Here is a 22,277-nt window from a genome sequence, read left to right as displayed (position 1 = left end):
ATTTTGGTAAGTGCTACCATGGAAAAGTACTTGTCTTCCAAATTCCCTTATACATACTCCATTCTAGCTACTCCATCTGGGTAGCTTCCCATTTCTCCCAAACATTATAACACATTTAAATATTTTATGGTTTTTTCAATCTCTAAAACACAGCAGGTTGCACAAACTAAAGCACTTAGTAAATGTTCATTGTTGAGTTGTTTCTCCATCTAGGCATGGTGGTAGATAGTAACTAGGAACATTGTGATTCTGAAAGCCTCATACTCAGATCAACCCAGTGATTTCAGCTGGACTAGAACTTGTATTTATATGCCTGTATCTGTGTCTGAAATAAGTAAGTCACCTTCCCACACCTAATGAAATTTAGTAGGTTGACCAAATAGAAGTTTTCCAGGTAGTACTTCTTATTCTGTGTTATAGCATTTTATTCCTTGCAATCTTATGATGAAATGTCTGTTCACCCTAATGAAGTCATTTGCTGAATGCCAGTGATGTTTTCTAACTGTCCATAGTTTGATTTGTATTGTTGATGAATAGTGAAGGTCAAATGAACAAAGTGTATGGATACCTTACTCTATTTCTTTTATTTCTTCCTAGATTTTTTACCCAGAAACTACAGATATCTATGATCGAAAGAACATGCCAAGATGTATCTACTGTATCCATGCACTCAGGTAATCAAATTTTCTTGACAAAATCAGTAAATTATGAATAACATCTGAATTGAATGTGTAGTTTTTTATCCTTGAGGTAAGAATGAAAAAGTTTTTTCTTTAGCTTAAAAAGTTTCAAATAGGATAAAATACTATTATCCTAACAAAACAGTGAGAAACAGCTGTGTTTTTCTAGGGAGTATGAAGAAGGGATTTATTTACTTAATAGCAGATAATTTTGTTCTAAAAACATGGTATGATCTTTCATAATTGATCTAGTGTTTCTGTGAACTATGCATTCACTTAGGGTACAGTGTCTTTTTAGTATCTAGGTCCTTGCCATTGTTAAGCCATTTGTTTGTTCATTCAATAATTTTTATACCAACACAAACATGATAGTAGGAAGTGAAATGAAATACATTTTTTTTCCCCACAATGTTATGGTAAATTTGGAATGTGACTTAAGTTCAGGTCCTCAGAATCCTAAATTAAATTGGAAGGAAAAGATACAAGTCTGGAAGGAAGGTGGGATGGGATAGGAGTAGATACTTATACAGGTTGAGAATTCCTTATGTGAACTGCCCAGTACCAGAAGTGTTTGCGATTTTGAAGTATTTGCATTATACTTACCAGTTGAGCATGCCATATCTGAAATGCAAAATGGTCCAATTAGCATTTCCTTTGAGGGTCATGTTGGTGCTCAAAAATTTTTAGATTTTGGATTTTCAGATTTGGTATATTCAACTTGTGGTACAGTAGTGTAGTATTTTAGCAAATGCATTTAATGGCCTTAGGACTAGAGAAGATGGCAGAGCAGGTGGGACATGAGTGAGATTTTGGTTTGGGCTGCACTTCTTATATGGCATCCTGTGTGTGTGCTTACTAGATGTTAATTACATTGGAGTAGGCATATAATATTGATCTATGGGAAGACTATTGTCTCCAGTTTCTTGATCAAACGTTTTAGATCCATGGTATCACTGGAATCAGTGTGAAACATATAAAAGGATGAATACAGTTAAGAACTAGTGGATCTCGTGTTCAGAATGTAGCAATTTCAAATATGTGTCTGAGGCTGGGTTACAGTGGCTCATACCTGTAATCCCAGTGCTTTTGGGAGACCAAGGTGGAAGGATTGCTTGAAGCCAGGAATTTGAGACCATCTTGGGCAACATAGCGAGACCCCATTTCTACAAGAAATAAAAAATTAGCTGGGCATGGTGACACACACCTGTAGTCCTAGCTACTCTGGAGGCTAAGGTTGGGGGATTACTTAAGTCCAGGAGTTTGAGGCTGCAGTGAGCTATGATTGTGCCCCTGCACTCCAGCCTGGGCGACAGAGGAAGACTCTGTCTCTAAAAAACAATTATGTATGTCTGAGTCCAGATCAGATTAATTCTGAGTATTGTGTTTGGAGATTTGTCTATGTTGATAATCTTCTGAAGGCTGGACCTACCACCGATATCTGAATGTGCAGGCAGAATTCCTCTCTGCTAGTTGTGTAGCCACTACTCTCTGTAGTGTAACTTGGGTCCCAGGCCCTCAAATTCTCTGAAGTAGAGGCTAAGGAATTAATTATGCCTTCCTAGTGGTAGAATCAGAATGAGAACGAGAGGAAGTCCACTATCGTTTTCCATTTCTCTTGAATATGCAGCCTGTGCTTAGAAGGTATATAGAGAGCAGTGTGTTTTGTGACTCACGGTTTCTGTTTTATGTTTTTTTTCCTTAAGGGTGGATTGGTAACATTTGATAATATGTAGGAAGTATTTATAATTGCTGAGAGTCTCTTCTTTTACCCCAAAACACAACTATGTTCAAAGTAGGTTCCTCACCTCACTGTATTGGATAAGGCTCCATCTCCCTTTGGATCAACAGTGACAGAAAAACATTACCTATCTCCTCCCTGCTTGCCTTCCCTCCCCCACCCCCAACCCCAGTCTTGATTGGCATTATTCCAGAGATAGTCACTGTACTTTAGTCATACTGAATTACCTTTGTAGATAACATTCCACTCAGATAAGACCCCAGTTTTCCATTATTCTCAAAATATTTGTATACTGTCTGTTTCCCCTGTTTTGTTATTCTGAGAACTGATTTTGCGGTTAAACAGGTCCATAATCTTTTATCCTAAATTAAAACCCTAAACTCTCTGAAAACTGATTTTAAGTTTAATGTAGGCTTATTTGTCTCCTTAGTATGATTATGTTTGTGTGTTTCTCTACAGATGGTAACGTATTGTGTTGAGGATGCTGCCCCAGGGCTTGCTGGGGATACTTTATAAAACCGTGTACACTGTAAATAGAAATACACTTTCTTATATCTGAGAAATTCAACATTCAAACATATCTGGCCCTGAGAATTTGGATAAGGGAGTATGGACTGCTAGTAGATTCTGTTTCCTGATCACCTGCTGTGTTTCAGGGTCTTTATTAATAATCTTTGAGATTGGCATAGTGACTTCTAGATTACCATTCACAGAAAAGATAATTCAAATCCAGGTAGGTTACACAGCTTTCTTCTACCCATTGCTACAAAGTACACCTTAAGTAGGAAATAAGAAAAAGAAATCTAAGTTCACTTACAGGCTGACCTGTTATAGGTACCTAATGGTGTATTTGTAGAAGTAGGCAGGAGCAATGATTGGGAAGTGCTGTTTAACATTAGGGTTTATCAGTTTCAGTGTGAAGCTAAGTACTTTTGATTGTGGATAAGAGGATTTAACTGGCCATTTTTTAATCCATTCATAACTCCAGTATCTTCATAAAATACTTGTAATAGTTAAAGAGAGTTAAAGATGGTGCTCATGTTTACTTTTCATACCAGCCAGTGATATGGTTGTAGCACTTTTAATTTACCATTGAAAGACATTAAAAGCTAATTCAGTGTTCTTGGTACTGTGAAAGCAACTCTATTAGTCTGTTCTCGTACTGCTATAAATAGCTGAGACTAGGTAATTCATAAAGAAAAGAGGTTTAATTGGCTCAAGGTTCCACAGCCTATACAGGAAGCATGGCTGGGGAGACCTCAGGAAACTTACAATCACAGCAGAAGGCAAAGAAGAAGCAGTCACATCTCACATGGCAGGAGTAAAAGAGAGAGGTGTGAAGGATCTACATACTTCTAAACAACCAGATCTAGCGTTGACTCACTGTTATGAGAACAGCACTAAAGGGGAAATCCGTCCCCATGATCCAGTCATCTCTTACCAGACCTCACTTCCAACACTGGGGATTACAGTTTGACATGAGATTGGGATAGGGACACAGACCCAAACCATATCAGTAACATTCTTGAACTTTCTTAAAATTTCTTGTTCCCTATTTCCAAGTAGGAATAAATGAGGAGGAAATTCTTGGAGAAAAATATTCTCACAATTAAAAATGCAGGTGTGGTGTATTAGTGGGAAAAACATATAAAAGAATGTATTGCAAGTGTAGAAAGTTACTAGTTATTTTGCTTTGGAATTTTTTTTTTTAAAGAGGCAGATTCTTACTCTTTTGCCTAGGCTGGAGCACAGAAGTGTGATCTTAGCTCAGTGTAACCTAAACCTCCCAGGCACAAGCTATCCCCCTGCCTTAGCCTCGTAAATAGCTAAGACTACAGGCATGTACCACCATACCTGGCTAATTAAAAAAATTTTTTTTGTGCAGACAAGGTCTTGCTATGTTCGAGCTGGTTTTGAATTTCTGACCTCAAGTGATCCTCCTGTCTCTCTTTCTCAAAGTACTGGAATTATAGGCATGAGCTGCTATACCCAGTCTGGAGAATTTTTTGAATACATTTAAAATCTTCTGAGAAAGAAACTTTATGTATCTATCTTGAGTGTTTTACCTGAAAGAAAAGCATTTAATCATGTACATGTAATTTATACTTACACTTCTCTGAGAAGATGATTAGCTGCTGTGGAGGTATAAATGCTTATTTGTTTTGAGAATACTTTATGTGTTTTTTGTTTTTCTATTCTACATTTGGGTTTATTTTGTGCAATTTAAATTCTGAACAGTTCTGAGATTGCAGTGTACATGATACATGTTGGTATTTAGATGATATTGAGGTGTATAGATTATTTACAATATTGGTATACCACTGTAAGTTTCTGTGATTTGTTTTTTATACATTATTTCCCCGTTTACTTTAAAACTGTCATTGTCTTGCTTGTGTCAGTATCTGTAAAGTGCCCTTCTGTTCTCTTCTAAAGTATTGGTTCTGATATGCTAGGGCTTTAGAATCCACGTTAACACAGGCTTATGGACATTAATTTGTCCATCCATCCATCTTTGAAATATTGATTAATGTTTGTTAATATATGCTAGTCTCTGGGTAGACATTAGTGAATGAGCCCTGTACTGTGACTGCTTTCATGGAGCTTAGAGTCTATTTGATTTTTTTTTTTAATTTAAAAGGTAAAAATATTTTTTACCAACCTGATACTTTAAAAAGTAAAAATATATAAAACATTCTTTATCAAAAACTATTACCTGGATTAAACTTTTCCATCAGTAATATGAATTCAGTTTAAGTAAGATTACCATCTGCATCATTTTGATGAATCTTTTCTAAAATGTCTTGTTATTTAAAACCTATCGAAGCAAACAAAGAGACTTCACTATTAATTATATTAACATTAATGTTAACATCTTTTGTTTGTTTGTTTTTGAGTTGGAGTCTTGTTGTATCACCCAGGCTGGAGTGCAGTGGTGCAATCTCGGCTCATTGCAACCTCCGCCTCCTGGGTTCAAGTGATTCTTCTGCCTCAGCCTCCCAAGTAGCTGGGATTATAGGCACATGCCACCATGCCTGGCTAATTTTTGTATTTTTAGTAGAGACAGGGTTTTGCCCTGTTGGCCAGGCTGGTCTCGAACTCCTGACCTCAGGTGATCTGCCCACCTCAGCCTCCCAAAGTGCTGGGATTACAGGTGTGAGCTACCGTGCCCAGCTGTTAACATTTAATTATACATTGAATTTATGCCGAAACTGGAACTTGAATTTATGCTTGCTGATTTCTCCCAATCCAATGTTCTTTGCATTGTGTTGTGTGACTTTTTAGGACAATGTTGTCATCTAAAACTGAAAAAAAAGGCTCTGAGTATTTTAGTATTATTATAACTACAGAGGAGGCTATTGTAGATACTGGAGTCTCAGTGTTCAGAACGCTTCTATTCTTCATGCTGATTTTCCCTTTTTAAGGGTGGCAGCTAGGTACAGCTGGGAGGCCTAACCTTTTGCATATTGTATCTTCTAGTTTGTACCTGTTCAAGCTAGGCCTGGCCCCTCAAATTCAAGACCTGTATGGAAAGGTTGACTTCACAGGTAAGGCGCTACAGATTTGGCCGTAAATGCTTGACTTGTGTGGAAGTAGCCTGGGAGCCAGCAGTACTAATTTTGAAGACCTAGAGCTTTAAAAATACTCTGGCAATGAAGGTGAAAGAAATATGCATAACTTGCTTCTCTAATGTGGGTCAAAGAAGACTAAACTTGGAATTTCAAGCTCTGTTCTCTCACTTACAAGGTGAACATAATTAATGAGTCTCAGTTTTCTTATATATAAATTGGGGATAACATTAACATATGTAAAACATGTAATAATATTAACAAGTAACATTGAAAGTTCAGGTATGTTGAAAAAAGCTTTATAACTATCTTTCCCTTCCCCTTCCAGCAAGCATCTGTTGTGGGCAAAGCAAGAGGGAGAGTGGGGAATGAGATGACACAAAGATGGAAATTTAGTAATTTTAAATTTTAAGCTTATTTGGGTGGGTGTTTCTATATGTATTTGCTATAGCCAGATGCTTGAAGAGATGAGGTGTTGGGAAGTAAACGGCAGTGGTAATATTGTTTAAGGGTAAGTTAGATTCAAGTCTTTCAAAGTGGTGATAATTTTGTAGGCCTGGAGATTTAAAAATTGGTAAGAAAGTTTTTGTCCATGATATTTTTCCTTCCAGGGAAGTTATTCGCTAGACCTGGGGCAAAGACCAAACCTTACATGTTTTCTTTATCATTTGGCTTTCTGCCTTAGAAATGAAGTTGTTGAATAGCAGCTAATGATTTGGATTGTAAAGACTGAGATAACTTGGTTTGTGATTCTTTTATTTTTGAGCTCACATTAAAGCTGTTCCACTCATAGGTTCGTTGTAGGAAATGCCATATGTAGCCATTTTGAAAAACTATTTCCTGTAGAGCCTTCGCACTTTATAGCTATTTTTGATGCCCTTGATATAATAATAAAGTTGGACTGAATTTTATATACCAGTTACTGTGTCAAGTGCTTTCCTTACATTATATCTTTATATCCTTATAAAACCCTAAAAGGTAAATGCCATTTGATCCCATTTCATAGTTGAGGAATGTGTTTCCTTCTCTTGGTTCTGGAAAGGTGCTTAACTTCATTGATTGGGTATTAATTCCCTCCTGTAGAAGAAGAAATCAACAACATGAAGACTGAGTTGGAGAAGTATGGCATCCAGATGCCTGCCTTTAGCAAGATTGGGGGCATCCTGGCTAATGAACTCTCAGTGGACGAAGCTGCATGTAAGAAGAGAGAAATCTCATGGGTTCAACTGGGATTGTTACTACCATTTCCAATAATTAATTCTGTAATGATGATCTAGGAAGTTATGAATCTTGCTAGCAAGTTTAAGTCCGTAGATGTAGTTGTAAACACAGAATCTTCCATGCTATTGTTAGTTGGAAACACGTGATTAATTCTGATTAAAATGAAAGCATTTAAAAAGGAAGTCCTACATTTCCATGGCTCATTGAGTTTCTTATTGTTTTATGGTGTTTACTTTGTAATTTAGGCAAATAACTCCATAGCAAGTGCTCCTTGCAAGACTCTCTTATGAATATTTATCTGTGAAATTCCAAATTCAGCATCCCAAACATGGATTGCAGATGGAGCTGTGGCTTTGCGTACCATAAGGAAGAGGCTAGGTTCATAGTACCCAGGAAGCCAGTCTTCGAACCCTGGTCATTATTTCTCTGTGAAAAGGAGCCTCTGTAATAGGGGGGTGCAATGTTGCTTTCTATTGTAGTATACGGCCTTTACTCTGTATAATCTTGGTGTTTTTATTGTTTTTTTTTGTTTGTTTGTTTTTGTTTTTTAGTACATGCTGCTGTTATTGCTATTAATGAAGCTATTGACCGTAGAATGCCAGCCGACACGTTTGCAGCTTTGAAAAATCCCAATGCCATGCTTGTAAATCTTGACGAGCCCTTGGCATCCACCTACCAGGATGTACTTTACCAGGCTAAGCAGGACAAAATGACAAATGCTAAAAACAGGGTAAAAATGTAACATCTATTCTAATTAATTTATATTATTCCATCATTTGATATGGCTCTATTGTAAACATCAATTTTATTGAGATATGATTTACATACAACAAAATTCATCGAATTTTAAGTGTACAGTTTTGAGTTTTGACTAATATATGTGATCATTTAACCATCACCCCAAAAAGTTCCTTAGTGCACTTCTGCAGTCAGTCACCCACACCCCTGAGCCCAGGCAACTACCAGTCTGTTTTCTGGTGCTGCCATTTACCATTTCGAGAATTTTATACAAATGAAATGATGCAGTTTGTAATCTTTTGGTATGAGATTCTATTTTACCTCTACTTCTTCAATTTTATGTAAATCAAATTCTAGAGTATAGCCATTAAAATTAATAGTGCCCTCTGGAAAAATTATTTCTAAATATTAACATATTGCTTCCTCTTTCCCAGATTCTCTGGGGTAAAATATTTGTGTATAATTGTTATGGATATGTGGAAGTTAGTTAAGTGATTCTTACTTGGAAAAACTGAATCTAAGAATCTCATTTAAGACTTCACACAGGCTGGACATGGTGGCTCATGCCTATAATTCCAGGACTTTGGGATGCCGAGGCAGGTGGATCACCTGAGGTCAGCGGTTTGAGACCAGCCTGGCCAACATGGTGAAATCCCGTCTGTACTAAAAGTCCAAAAATTAGCCAGGCAATGTGGTGGGCGTCTGGAATTCCAGCTACTGGGGAGGCTGAGGCAGGAGAATCGCTTGAACCCAGGAGGCAGAGGCTGCAGTGAGCCAAGATTGTACCAGCCAGGCAACAGAGCAAGACTCTCTCATAAATAAATAAATAAGTAAATAAATAGTTCACACAAATTTATTTACTCATTGTTAAAATTGGTGGCTGATGGCAAAACGAAGACAACCCTGCTCTCAGAACATTTTTTGTATCTCTATGATAGAGCAGGGATTTCAGTTTCCCAGTTAGGTGCCAAACTGGCCTGCAGGCAAGTAGCTGCTGCCATGTCCCTGCCTGCATCACCAGTGAGACTCCAAAATTGTAAATCTGTATGTACCCATTTTTGCTCAGTTCTGAGGCAAGGATATGCTGCCTGCAATCCCAGCACTTAGGGAGGCCAAGGTGAGCAGATCGCTTGAGGTTAGGAGTTTGAGACCAGCCTGGCCAAAAGGGTAAAACCCTGTCTCTACTAAAAATACAAAAAAATTAACTGGGCCTGGTGGTACGCGCCTATAGTCCCAGCTACTCAGGAGACTGAGGCAAGAGAAATTCATGAACCCAGGAGATGGAGGTTGTAGTAAGCCAAAATCGCACCATTGCACTCCAGCCTGGGTGACAGAGTGAGACTCTGTCTTTTTTTTTTTTTTTGAGACAGTCTCGCTCCATCGCCCAGACTGGAGTGCAGTGGTGCAGTCATAACTCACTGTAGCCCTGAACCTCTGGGCAAAGCAATCTTCCTGTCACAGCCTCCTGAGTAGCTGGCACTACAGGCATGTGCCACCACACTGGGCTAATTAAAAAAAATTTTTTTTAGAGATGTGGTCTCACTGTATTGCCCAAGCTGATCTAAAACTCTTGACCTTAAGCCGTCTTCCCACCTTGGCCTTCCAAAGCACTGGGATTACAGGCACGAGCTACTGTGCGCGCTTTGTTCTTTGTAAAGAATCTTAAGCTACACCATATTCTTGGTAGTGTTATGGAGCAGGAGGCGCACAAGTGTATTTATGTGGTCTTCTTAGACACCTTATGCTAATTATACTTTTTACTCATCCTCAGACAGAAAACTCAGAGAGAGAAAGAGATGTTTATGAGGAGCTGCTCACGCAAGCTGAAATTCAAGGCAATGTAAACAAAGTCAATAGTAAGTATGTTCCTGAGCCAGGCATTTAAAGGGATATTATAATGTAATGTGAATGTTGATCTATTCTGGGACTTACAATATGGTTTAATTTATGTATTTTAAACATTACTGGATTTGTTTAATGATAATTGCTTATTAACAATCTTTTGTGTTTCTACGTCTCCATTTTAGTTATCATTTGTCTTCAGTCAGCACCTTGTTCGTACACTGGCAGTAGCATCACAGTAGTCTTTTTGGCTACAGTTTCACTCTTTCACCCTATTACATGCTTTTAAAAATTATTTTCCTGGCCAGGCACAGTGACTGTAATCCCAGCACTTACATATCTGTAGTTCTAGCACTTTGGGAGGCCAAGGCAGGCAGATCACCTGAGGTAAGGAGTTCGAGACCAGCCTGGCCAAGATGGTGAAACCCCATCTCTACTACAAATACAAAAATTAGCCAGGCATGGTAATGCGCGCCTGCAGTCCCAGCTACTTGGAGAGCTGAGGCAGGAGAATCGCTTGAACCTGTCGCATAGAGTACATAAAATATTTTTTGTTTTACTAAGGGATTTTTCTCTACTTTATTGTTTGGTATTTTATAACCTTTATAGTTTTTCCTTGCTAGTCCTGTAAGAATCAGTTATGAGTACATGTAAGAAAATAATAATATGTATATGTTCTTAAAATGTTCTATTCATATTATTCTTATGTAGTCAGAGAAGCAAAATAATAAAAATTTCCTCAAATACCTTTCAGTATAGTGGGGAGGACAGACATGCAAATGAGTACTTTTAAGGCAGCTTGAGTAGAGCAAGGTGCCAAGACTGCTTGCAGTTACAGAATAAAGAAGGGGATGATGACTTCTGCTTAGAGGTTTGAGTAGGTTTTCGGTGTATGTGGATTTTCACAGGGATCCTTAGAATACATAAGAGGGTGAAGATAAGGCAGAATTCCCTATAAAGTGGCAGTCTCTTCCTAATTGTAGAGAAAGTCTGAGACAAAGGAAAGTTAAATGCTAGGGGGATATAGGAAGTATCAGTTTCAGGAATTAATGTAACTATAGGTAAGTTTTTTGCCTAGGGCATTAAAAACAGCAGTGAGGCCACTGACGCTGCCCCGGGAGAAAGCTGCAGGCCAAACAGTTAAAAATGAAAACAGTTTTAATTTTATTTTTTGTTAAGTAGAATAAGGAAAATTAGAGTTATATAACTAAAGCAGTGAGAGGAAGTAGTTACATTCCACACTTTTTCATCTTTGCAATATAAATGTTTATAGATACTCATTTAATAGTTACATATTTAAGTAGTACATGTACACTTCTAGAAAAAGCAAAATTTACTGGATGCTTTTGTAGTCACTGTAAGATTTTATGCTATATATTTAGAGAAAGTCGTTTGTTATCTACATTGATTTTATTTCCTGTCCTTAGCTACTATGAAAGCTCCATGAGGACAGGGGTATTTGGTTTTTCAGTATTTTATTTGCAGCATTATAGCAGATCCTCAGTAAATATCGATTGAAGAAATGGATGATTTGTTGATTAACAGCCATATAGACCTGCAGAAATGGGTTGAGAAGCCATCACCTTGGTATGGTGCTTAGTTAATTGAATGGCAGGTATAAATAGTAGGAAGAAATAAACTGTCTTCGGAGCCTACAGTGAGACCTTACATCCTTAGCAATGTTTTAACCTTTTCTTCCTTTTTTTTTTTTTTTTAAATAGTTCTAGTCTTCTCATTATCCCTACTTCCCATTTTCTAGTTTGAGACTTTATTTTCCTTTGGGCTGTTTTAATTTTCTAATAGCTTATTAATTTTGTTTTGTTTTTTACTAATGAAAATATTTGCAATTGATTAGTTCCATTTCCCAGATACTTCGATTATTAGTATTTTCTTGATTTCTTTTTGCTACTTTGATAAAATTAGATGTTTATCTGTGAGTGGTGGTGGGGACAGACATTTTCTCTTTGAAAAATAAGGAAACTGAAAGTAATAAAGTAATTATGATTCCCTAGTGGCTATCATTTCTGAAATCAGAAATTATTTTATTCTGACTTTCAGGCTAATAATACCTTTTTTTTTTAAAAAAAAAAAAAAAGCAATATATAAAATGCTTTTATGTATATGATTTTATTTAATCTTAAAAATATTCCTGTGAGGGAAGACATCGTCATTATCATTTTCAGATGAAGGAACATCTGGGTTTTCATTGTCATGTAATGTATTATAGAGTTTGTGTGACCTCAGGTTCTATGATTAGAAGAGAGAATGTGGAGAGAGGGAAGATGGCCCCTTCCACTCTGCACAGGTTGGACCACTCTTGGTATCTGGGCACTGACTGTTGTGGGTGGAGTGCGTTCAGAAAATATCAGGGTGATGAGAGGATTCAAAATGATGCTTTATGAGAAGTGGTTAAAGGAAAGAAGGCTGTTAGTAAGGCATTTGCTCTCATAGGGAGGGACAGTTGAATGTATTCAGTGTGAACTTTAGGGTTGGAGCTTTAAAAATATTTTTTTAACAGGCTGGGCGTGGTAGTTCACGCCTGTAATCTCAGCACTTTGGGAGGCAGAGGCAGGCAGATCACGAGGTTAGGAGTTTCAGACCAGCCTGACCAACGTGTTGAAATCCTTTCTCTACTAGAAGTACGAAAATTAGCCAGATGTGGTGGCAGGGCCTGTAATTCCAGCTACTGAGGAGGCTGAGGCAGGAGAATTGCTATAACCTGGGAAGCGGAGGTTGCAGTGAGCCAATATCACACCAGTGTATTCCAGCCTGGGCCACAGAGCGAGACTCCATCTCAAAAAATATATATTTTATATAAATATATACATATACACATAGATTTTTTTACACATTTAATATTAAATATGTAAAAAATGTATATATAATAAATATACGTATATACAAAATATATACATATATTTTATATATATATATATTTTTACAACAAAATTGTCCAAAGATGTAGTAAATGGCCATGGGACATACTTTCTCCTCTTTGGTAGTCTGTAAGCATAATCCGGACAACTATGTGGTATTCTAGAGGGAATTTAAGCATCATGTTGGTCTGGATTGGTGGCTCCTATATTGCTACCCATATTGGTGTTGAGCTGCCTACAGCTGGAAGTTCTTAAGTATGCGGGCAGTGTGGTCCAGGACTCTGTGTGAAATCCAATTAACAGCTTATTGGGAACCCCTGGACTAGATTGACTCTAAGGTTCTTTTCCAATCCCAAGATCTACGCTTCTGAGAACCACAGAGTAAAGGCTCTCTGAGTTACATTTCCTTATCTGGAACTGAGATGGGTTTTGGGGAAGGAAAACTATTTTTAGGCTGTTATGTTAACATAGTCCTTTCATAATCTTTTGCCTTTTTTCCTCAGCATTTTCTGCATTAGCAAATATCGACCTGGCTTTAGAGCAAGGAGTTGCACTGGCCTTGTTCAAGGCTCTGCAGTCACCAGCCCTAGGTCTTCGAGGACTGCAGCAACAGAACAGTGACTGGTACTTGAAGCAGCTCCTCAGTGATAAACAGCAGAAGAGACAGGTAAACAGTCTGGGTTGCAGCTGCAAGGGTTTGTATATATCCATTCGAATCCATGCTATCATTTAAAGACATACATGCTGCCTTTTTGTTTTCCCTAATATAGTTTTTTCCTCTGCATATAAATTAGTTTTTAAAAGTTCCTCAGGTAAAATACACATTGTCTTCTGCTCCCTTTTGCTTTTAGAGCTATGAATTCTCCTTTACAATAAACGAACAATACCCTCCCATCCCCAGTCTAACCACTCCTTCACTTCAACTGTCTCTCTCTGTCTCCAACTAAAAGACCTTGGGAAAAACCTGAATTTTTTTGTATTCTTCTGTCAGGAATTTTCACTTAAAAAAAACAAAACCATACCTTGTTAGTTTGCTCTGGCCAGCCTGGAAAAGTACTTACTGTGCAGAGGGTAGATTGTGTGGGATTTTGTGAGGTTTTTTTTAGAACAAACATGAGGGGATTTCTTTTTTGTCTAAATAAGGGCAAGTATACATTTTACAGATACCCAGTATACGTTGATCAAAGTAAGTAGCATTAATGTGCTTAAGATTCTACAAACATTTTCCCCTCAGAACGCTTTGAGCATTTTGATGTAACATGTTTAAGAATGTACTAGTATCTGTAAAGTCACTCACCCTAGCTTTGGCAGAGGGTTTTGGCTCTAGCTGGGGCTGCCACCTTGGCTGCATGTAGCCTGAGCTGTCACTTAGGTCTGTGGTTCTCTCCCTAGTGACTGCTGTTGAGATGAGAACCTTAAGGCCTGGAGTCATAGGCATGAGTCATCTTTACATAACTTTCTTTGCTTTTCTCAGAGTGGTCAGGCTGACCCCCTGCAGAAGGAGGAGCTGCAGTCTGGAGTGGATGCTGCAAACAGTGCTGCCCAGGAGTATCAGAGAAGTACGAGTCCATTGACATAGTATGGGAGAAAAGTTGTGGCTTTGTGGTATGGAAAGGTCGGAGGTTAGCTTCTGTCACCCTTATCCCCCACCCTGAGCCTACTAGCCGTAACCAACTTCCAGGTACTTTTGGGGGCAAGAAAGTTCCTCCAGTTAGTTGTCGTTGTGGTTTTAGTTGATATATGATAGTTGTACATATTTTGAGGGTACATGTGTGTGGTTTTATTTGTTGTTTTTTTTAAAATTTATTTAACTTTAGGTGCATACTATATCTGTCATTTCTCCCCATGTTATCCCTCCCTACCCTCCCCTCCCTCTGCACCCCATTTTTTTAAAACCAACCAGGAAGCACTGCTGTATGATATTTCGATGTGTGCATACAATGTGTAGTGATCAAATCAGGGTAATTGGAATATCTATCACCTAACACATTTGTCTTTTGTTGATATTGGGAACATTCCAATTCTTCTGTTTTGAACTATACATTACTATTAACTATTGTCATCCTACTGTACTATCAAACACTAGACCTTTTCCTTGTATCTACTGGCAATTTGGTACCCTTTAACAAACCTCTCTTATCTCCTCCCCACTACCCTTCCCAGCTTCTGGGAACCACCAGTCAACTCTACCTCTATGAGATCCACTTTTTTTAGCTCCCATATATGAGTGAGATCAGGAGATATTTGCCTTTCTGTCTCTGGCTTATTTCACTTAACATCATGACCTCCAGTTTCATCCACATTGCTGCAGGTGACAGGATTTTATTCTTTTATTATGACTGAATAAATTCCATCATGTATATACACTACATTTTCTTTACCATTTATTCATTGATAGACAGTTAGGTTGATTTCATATCTTGGCTATTGTGAATACAGCTGCAGTCAACATAGGAGTGTTTATTTCCTTTCTTTTGGCCGTATACCTAGCAATGGGATTGCTGGATCATACATAGTTTTAATTTTTGGGGGACCCTCCATACTGTTTCCCATAGTGGCTACAGTAATTTACATTCCCGTCAACAGTGTATGAGCATTCCCCTTTCTCTACAGCCTTGCTAGCATTTGTTATGGTTTGTCTTTGATAAAAGCCATCTTAATTGGAGTGAGAAGATATCTCACTGTGGTTTTGTTGTGTATTTCCCTGATGATTAATGATGTCTAGCATTTTTTCATATACCTGTTGTCCACTTGTATGTCTTGTTTTGATAAGTCTATTCACCTTATTTACCCATTTTAAAATTGGATTATTTGTGGGGGTTTTTTTGCTATTGTTTGAATTTCTTATATATTCTGGTTATTATTCTCTTTTCAGATGGATTGTTTGCAGATATTTTCTTCCATTTTGTATGTTGTCTCTTCACTTTGTTGTTTCCTTTGCTGTGAAGCAGCTTTTTAGCTTGTCTGTTTTTGTCCCGTTTGTCTATTTTTGCTTTCATTGTTTGTGCTTTCAGGCTATTAGCTAAAAGGCTTTGCTCAGACCAGTGTCCTGAAGCATTGCCCCAATGTTTTCTTCCAGTGTTTCAGAGTTCAGGTCTTAGATTTAAGTCTTCAGTTTATTTTGATTTATTTTTGTTTATGATGAGAGATAGGGATCTAGCTTTATTCTTCTGCGTATAGTTATCCAGTTTTCTCAACACCATTTGTTGAAGAGACTGTCTGTCTCAGCCCAGTTTATGTTGCTATAAAGGAATACTTGAGGCGGGGTAATTTATTAGCTTACAGCTCTGCAGGCTGTACAAGAAACAAGGCACCAGCATCTGCTTCTGGCGAGGGCTTTTGTGCTGCATCAAAACATGGTGGAGAAGATCAAAGGTCGGGTGGACTCATGTGAAGAGGGACTGATGCGGGGGTGGTGTAGTCAGTGGGGGTCCTGGCTTTGTAACAGCCCCTTCCATTCTCCCCAAGAACCAATCCAATCTTGCAAGAGCTCACTAACATGAGAATGACATGAAGCCATTGATGAGACATTTGTTCTCATGACCCAACCAGCTCCCACTAGGCCCTGCCTCCCAACACCACCACACTGGGGATCAAGTTTCTACTTTTTTTTTTTTCATACCCTCAGGATGATGTCAGGGATCAAATTGCAACATGCAATTTGGTGGGGACACACAAACCGAATCCAAACCATAGCACTGTCTTTTCCCTAATATGGGGTCTTGGTCCCTTTGTTGAAAAATGAGTTGACTGTAAATGCATGGCTTTATCTCTGAGTTCTCTATTCTGTTCCATTGGTCTATGTGGCTTTTTTGTTCTTGCTGTTGTTGTTGTTGTTGTTGTTTTGCCAGAGTTACTCCAGTTTTAAAAGTAGAACCGGAGTCAATATAGGCTCACTTTATTGATGGTTGATTAGGGAACTATCTAGAGGAGGTGAGACAAGGGATTGCTAAGATTTGGATGATGAAAGGTGAAAGAGAAGAACGTTTCTAGTGCAGGACAAAGAGGGAAAAAGGAGGTGGGAGCAGAGGTACAGGTGGTGGAAAACATCTTTAAGGAAAGGTGGTTACAATACAGATTTTGTAAATGTTATGGGTTGAGTTGTGTAAGATCAAGGGGTGGAAAGATTGTAGAAAGCTTTGGTAGTTTAAGAAGCCAGGCAGTAGGAGAAGGAAGAGATGGTTTATGTGGGAAGTAGTGGTAGCATATAGGATGAATTGAATGGGAAGAAAATAGGGATGAGAACAGTTAGCGGGCTGCTTTTTGAAAAAAACATCTTTATTGCGTTATGGTCCACGTACTATACAGGTCACCCTTCTTCATACAAAGGAGGCTGCTTTTTTAAAGGTGAAAGTTTCACTTCAAACTTTATGGCTGATAGCCACAGGATGTAATTTTTTCCCATGAATATTGGCCCCTTCTTCTCCTGAGGACTCTCTAAGCTGCTGTGTTTCTGACTCCTGTTTTCTACGCAGGATTGGCAGCAGTAGCAGCAATTAATGCTGCCATCCAGAAGGGTGTTGCTGAGAAGACTGTTTTGGAACTGATGAACCCCGAAGCCCAGCTGCCCCAGGTGTATCCATTTGCCGCTGATCTCTATCAGAAGGAGCTGGCTACCCTGCAGCAACAGAGTCCTGAAGTGAGTTCACTGAACCTGTCCTGTTTGTGAGCAAAATTGGGTAGAAGTGAATGTAATACCCACTTCTTTGTGTGGTTAGGTAGAACTTTTTTGCAGAAACTTGGTTTCCCTATGGTTTTATTAAACTTATAATTCCCTTGGTATTGGAGAATGTCTTTCCTCACTGTTTTCCCTTCTGTTCCTTTCCGTACAGCATAATCTCACCCACCCAGAGCTCTCTGTCGCAGTGGAGATGTTGTCATCAGTGGCCCTCATCAACAGGGCATTGGAATCAGGAGACATGAACACAGTGTGGAAGCAGTTGAGCAGTTCAGTTACTGGCCTTACCAATATTGAGGGAGAAAACTGTCAGAGGTGGGTGCCCAGAGTGCAGGGAATGAATCTAGTACAGAGCTGTTACCTCTGTATTTTGTATGTCAGCGCTCCTATTTTCTTTCCGGGCATTACGACTTTATTATGGTCATACTTTTGTTTGGTTCTACTTTGATTCATTTATTTCTTTGTTATGCTGAAAAATATCATGACATTCCATTCCTACATATATAAGTAGAGTTACTGAAATGTTACATAGCCAAAATAACACTCTTTGACAAAGTTGATAATAACTTCTTAAATGTCATCTAACCCTACCTAGTTCATTTTCATTCTTCAGTTGTTCCCAAACTGTCCTTTATAGCTGTTCTGTGGAAAACAGGATCAAGCCTAGGAACATGTATTATATCTGGCTGTTGTGTCCCTTGGGTATCTTTTAATCTAGAATTGTCCCTATCTTCATGACACCGACTTGTTAAAGGGATGGGACCAATGACCATATAAGGCATCCTATTGTATGGATAGTTCTAGTTGCTTTCTCATATTCATCTTATTCCTGTAAATTGGAAATTAGACCTACAGGCTTGTCACAATTCAGTTCAACATTTTTGGTGATATGTATTTCATATTGCCTCTTACCAATAGGCATATAAAACCCATTTTTCCCACCATTAGAGATACTAAGATTGATCCCTGGATTAGGGAGACCACTTAATACCTCCATTGCGTTTTTACATTTTTTCTTCATCACTAGCACATCATCTCTTTTGCACCATCAGAATATCCAGTTCTCCATTAAGCATTCACCTAATATTTTTAACCCAACTGTTAATCTTTCCTAAGTCAATACCTTCAGTAAAAGTTGCTGAATGAGGATTTGTTCCTCTGTCATTCCTTCTGCATTTGTTAGCTCATGTGTCGCCTTTTTTTCTTGTCTGTAGAGGAACCATTGGAACTGCCGCCTTTGATTCTAGAGTTAGTCCTCGCGTAGAATTTAGTACATGTAACAGGATATTGAGCATAAGTGATTTCTGTTGCATTTTTGCACTTCATTTAAAGTAACTACATGGTTCCAGCACTGGCCTTGAGAATATATCAAGTGGTACCCTAACAATCTTTGTTTCTTGAATATTTTAAAACGCTGTGCTTAATTGTCTTTTTACTTGGGGGTCTGGGGCAGGTATCTTGATGAGTTGATGAAACTGAAAGCTCAGGCACATGCAGAGAATAATGAATTCATTACATGGAATGACATCCAAGCTTGCGTGGACCATGTGAACCTGGTTGTGCAAGAGGAACATGAGAGTGAGTTATCTTCCTGTCCCCCCCCAATAATGTCACCATTAATGATAATGTGATTCCATGAAGTGGTTCAAAATACTACTCCTAGAAGGATGAAAAATATCTCACAAAAAGCTAAAGTTGGGTATTGTTTTGAGAACACCAGGCAATTGCTATAATTAGGTGTATGTCCAGTAAGAACTAAATTTTGGGGGGAGGTGAATTGAACAGGATCTTTTCTTTTTAAATGGTAATATAACAGGTAGTTCTGACACTACATGGAATTAAGTCCAGTTGCACAGGTTGAAGGCGTGGTCCTCCACAAAACTCCTCTTGCTTCAGACAACAGCTAAAAGCTGCAGGGTTCCCAGGCCACTGTGCTTCTAAACAACTGGCTGCAAATTTGGAGAATCCTTCTACCCTTTCAGGTTTAATAATTTGCTAGAATGACTCACAGAATTCAAGAAGGTGCTAGACTTAGGATTACAATTTTATTATAAAATATATAAATCAATCAAGATCGGCTGAAAGAAGAGAATCATCAAGCAATGTCTGTGAGAGTACCCAACATGAAGCTTCTGTGTTCTCAGGATGTGTCACTCTCCTGGCATATTGATGTGTATCACCAGTCGGGGAAACTCACCTGAGATTTGAGTGTTCAGAGTTTTTATTTGGGCTTCATTGCATATGCGTGATTGATAGGACTGGCTTTGTGATTAAACTCAATTTTCATTTGGCCTCTGCTTCCTGGATGTTGGGAGGCCAGGCTGGTATCACATGACTCTAAACCTCAATGGTTGATCTTTCCAGCATGGCCAGCCTTTATCCTGAAACTGTCAAGAGGCCAACCAGGGCTGGGTGTGATGGCTCATGCCTATATTCCCAGCACTTTGGGAGGCCGAGGCAGGTAGATCATCTGAGGTCAGGAGTTCGAGACCAGCCTGGCCAACATGATGAAACTCTGTCTCTATTAAAAATACAAAAATTAGCTGGGCATCGTGGTGGGTGCCTGTAATGCCACTCAAGAAGCTGAGACAGAAGAATCGCTTGAACCCAGGAGGCAGAGGTTGCAGTGAGCCAAGGTCATGCCACTGCACGCCAGCCTGGGCAACAAAGAGCAAAACTCCATCTCAAAAAAAACAACAACAAAAAAAGAGGCCAACCAGAAGTCATTGGTTGGCATAAATTCAGGTGTGAGCAAAGGGGCCCACCATGAATAACAGAGACATCCTATCACTCAGGATATTCCAAGGGTCTTAGAGTCTTCCCCAAAGACAAAGACCAGCCAGACTTTTTATTATATAGCAGAGTCCTTACAAAAGCAGCATGGCTGCCTAAGATAACTGGGGAGTGAACGTTTCTCATTTTAATTTGTTTCCTGTGAAAAATGTTCAGCTGACTTGTGGGAAGAGCCTTGCCTTGCATTAGGGAGCCCCGGGCTTGGATCTTTCTTCTGCCATTTGTTTGCTGTATAATCTTGGAGAAGAGGTTGCTAAGCCTTGATATTTCTTCTATAAAAGAGTTGAATTAGTTGACTTTTTAAGAACTCTTGAACCTTTTTATGATTCTTTGTGACTCAAGAATGGTTTTGATTATACATTCGAATGCACCTGAAAGCTACACGATAAGACCAGTTTCATCAAACTCCTCGTCACTTTTAAGTTAGAGCAGTTAAAAATGAAACAAAAGGACTTGAGCTTTCAATAGGAATATGAATACAAACAAGTTCAGATGAAGCAAACTAATATTTAAAAAACAAAACAAAACAGTGCTGCTTAATAGTAAGTTGCAATCATGGTTACTCTTAGGTAGATTTATGATTAGTTATGATTAGTTAGCATGTTTCACGATTGTTTATATACTTCCTTAATTTAAAAAAAAAACTTTCTATCTTTTTATATTTAGGGATTTTAGCCATTGGTTTAATTAATGAAGCCCTGGATGAAGGTGATGCCCAAAAGACTCTGCAAGCCCTGCAGATTCCTGCAGCTAAACTTGAGGGAGTCCTTGTAGAAGTAGCCCAGCATTACCAAGATACACTGATTAGAGCGAAGAGAGAGAAAGCCCAGGTGAGTGGCATTGGAGGTGTTCTTTCTATTCAGAGACCCTCAGTCCTCCTAGAACAAAGTTAGAGGTAGGAATATCTTCCTTGATTCATTCAGTGAACACTTTCTGGGCACCCTTAGATTCACAGCATTGGAGGGACACAAAAATGTGAGAGACATAGACTCCACCTTCCAGGAGCTCATGCTGTTCTACACATTTGGATTTTTTTTTTTTTTTTTTTTTTTTTTTTTTTTTTTGAGATGCAGTTTCGCTCTTGTTACCCAGGCTGGAGTGCAATGGTGCCATCTCGGCTCACCGCAACCTCCGCCTCCCGGGTTCAGGCAATTCTCCTGCCTCAGCCTCCTGAGTAGCTGGGATTACGGGCATGCGCCACCATGTCCAGCTAATTTTTTGTATTTTTAGTAGAGACAGGGTTTCACCATGTTGAGCAGGATGGTCTCGATCTCTTGACCTCGTGATCCCACCCGCCTTGGCCTCCCAAAGTGCTGGGATTACAGGCTTGAGCCACCGCCCCCGGCCACATTTGGATTTTTGTTCTTTATTTGTTGTTGACAAGTCTCTTGTGTCTCTTTCAGTAAATTCTTTATTGAAATATAAGATCCAGGGCTCGGCGCAGTGGCTCACGCTTGTATTTCCAGCACTTTGAAAGCCCAAGGCAGGCAGATCACTTGAGGCCAAGAGTTCAAGACCAGCCTGGCCAACATGGTGAAACCCCATCTCTACTTTAAAAAAAAGAAATGCAAAAATGAGCTGGGCATGGTGGTGCATGCCTCTAATCCCAGCTACTCGGTAGGCTGAGGCACAGGAATTACTTGGGCCTGAGAAGTGGAGGTTGCAGTGAGCCAAGATTGCACCACTGCATTCCAGCCTGGGGGACAGAGCAAGACTCTGTCTAAAAAAAAAAAGAAAGAAAGATATGGGTATGCAATTTCACAGATTTTCAAAAGGAGGCACACCTGTGTATTTGGCATTCAGATTGTAGAACCCATTACCATAACCACAGAGACCTTCCTCATATCCCCTTTCACCCTTAGCCACCGTCCATTTGGTAGTAACCACTATACTGATTTCTATTAATAACACCACAGGGGTGGACATGGTGGCTCTAATTCCAGCACTTTGGGAGGCTGAGGCGGGTGGATTGCCTGAGCTCAGGTGTTTGAGACCACCCTGCGTAACATGGTGAAACCCTGTGTCTACTAAAATACAAAAAATTAGTCGAGTGTGGTGGGATGAGACTATAGTCCCAGCTACTTGGAGGCTAAGGCAGGAGAATCACTCGAGCCCCAGAGGTGGAGGTTACAGTGAGCCAAGATT

General features: G+C 39.1%; 1 protein-coding gene across 1 annotated transcript in view; it reads left to right on the top strand.

Moving 5' to 3' along the window:
• Window positions 1-22,277, top strand: part of IQGAP1 (IQ motif containing GTPase activating protein 1) — a 116,313-nt gene that overhangs the window by 47,021 nt on the left and 47,015 nt on the right. The window contains exons 5-15 of the mRNA XM_010349494.2: window positions 598-674; window positions 5,896-5,963; window positions 7,068-7,181; window positions 7,757-7,935; window positions 9,715-9,799; window positions 13,165-13,328; window positions 14,136-14,220; window positions 17,137-17,300; window positions 17,494-17,654; window positions 18,793-18,917; window positions 20,799-20,962. Of these exons, the coding sequence (XP_010347796.1) occupies window positions 598-674; window positions 5,896-5,963; window positions 7,068-7,181; window positions 7,757-7,935; window positions 9,715-9,799; window positions 13,165-13,328; window positions 14,136-14,220; window positions 17,137-17,300; window positions 17,494-17,654; window positions 18,793-18,917; window positions 20,799-20,962 (1,386 nt within the window). The remainder of the gene's footprint in view (window positions 1-597; window positions 675-5,895; window positions 5,964-7,067; window positions 7,182-7,756; window positions 7,936-9,714; window positions 9,800-13,164; window positions 13,329-14,135; window positions 14,221-17,136; window positions 17,301-17,493; window positions 17,655-18,792; window positions 18,918-20,798; window positions 20,963-22,277) is intronic.

The sequence above is a fragment of the Saimiri boliviensis genome, chromosome 5 (assembly GCF_048565385.1).
Source record: "Saimiri boliviensis isolate mSaiBol1 chromosome 5, mSaiBol1.pri, whole genome shotgun sequence".
In the NCBI taxonomy this organism is placed as follows: Eukaryota; Metazoa; Chordata; class Mammalia; order Primates; family Cebidae; genus Saimiri; species Saimiri boliviensis.
The sequence above is the reverse complement of the archived record's forward strand: the minus strand, read 5'-3'. Positions and strand labels throughout refer to the sequence as shown.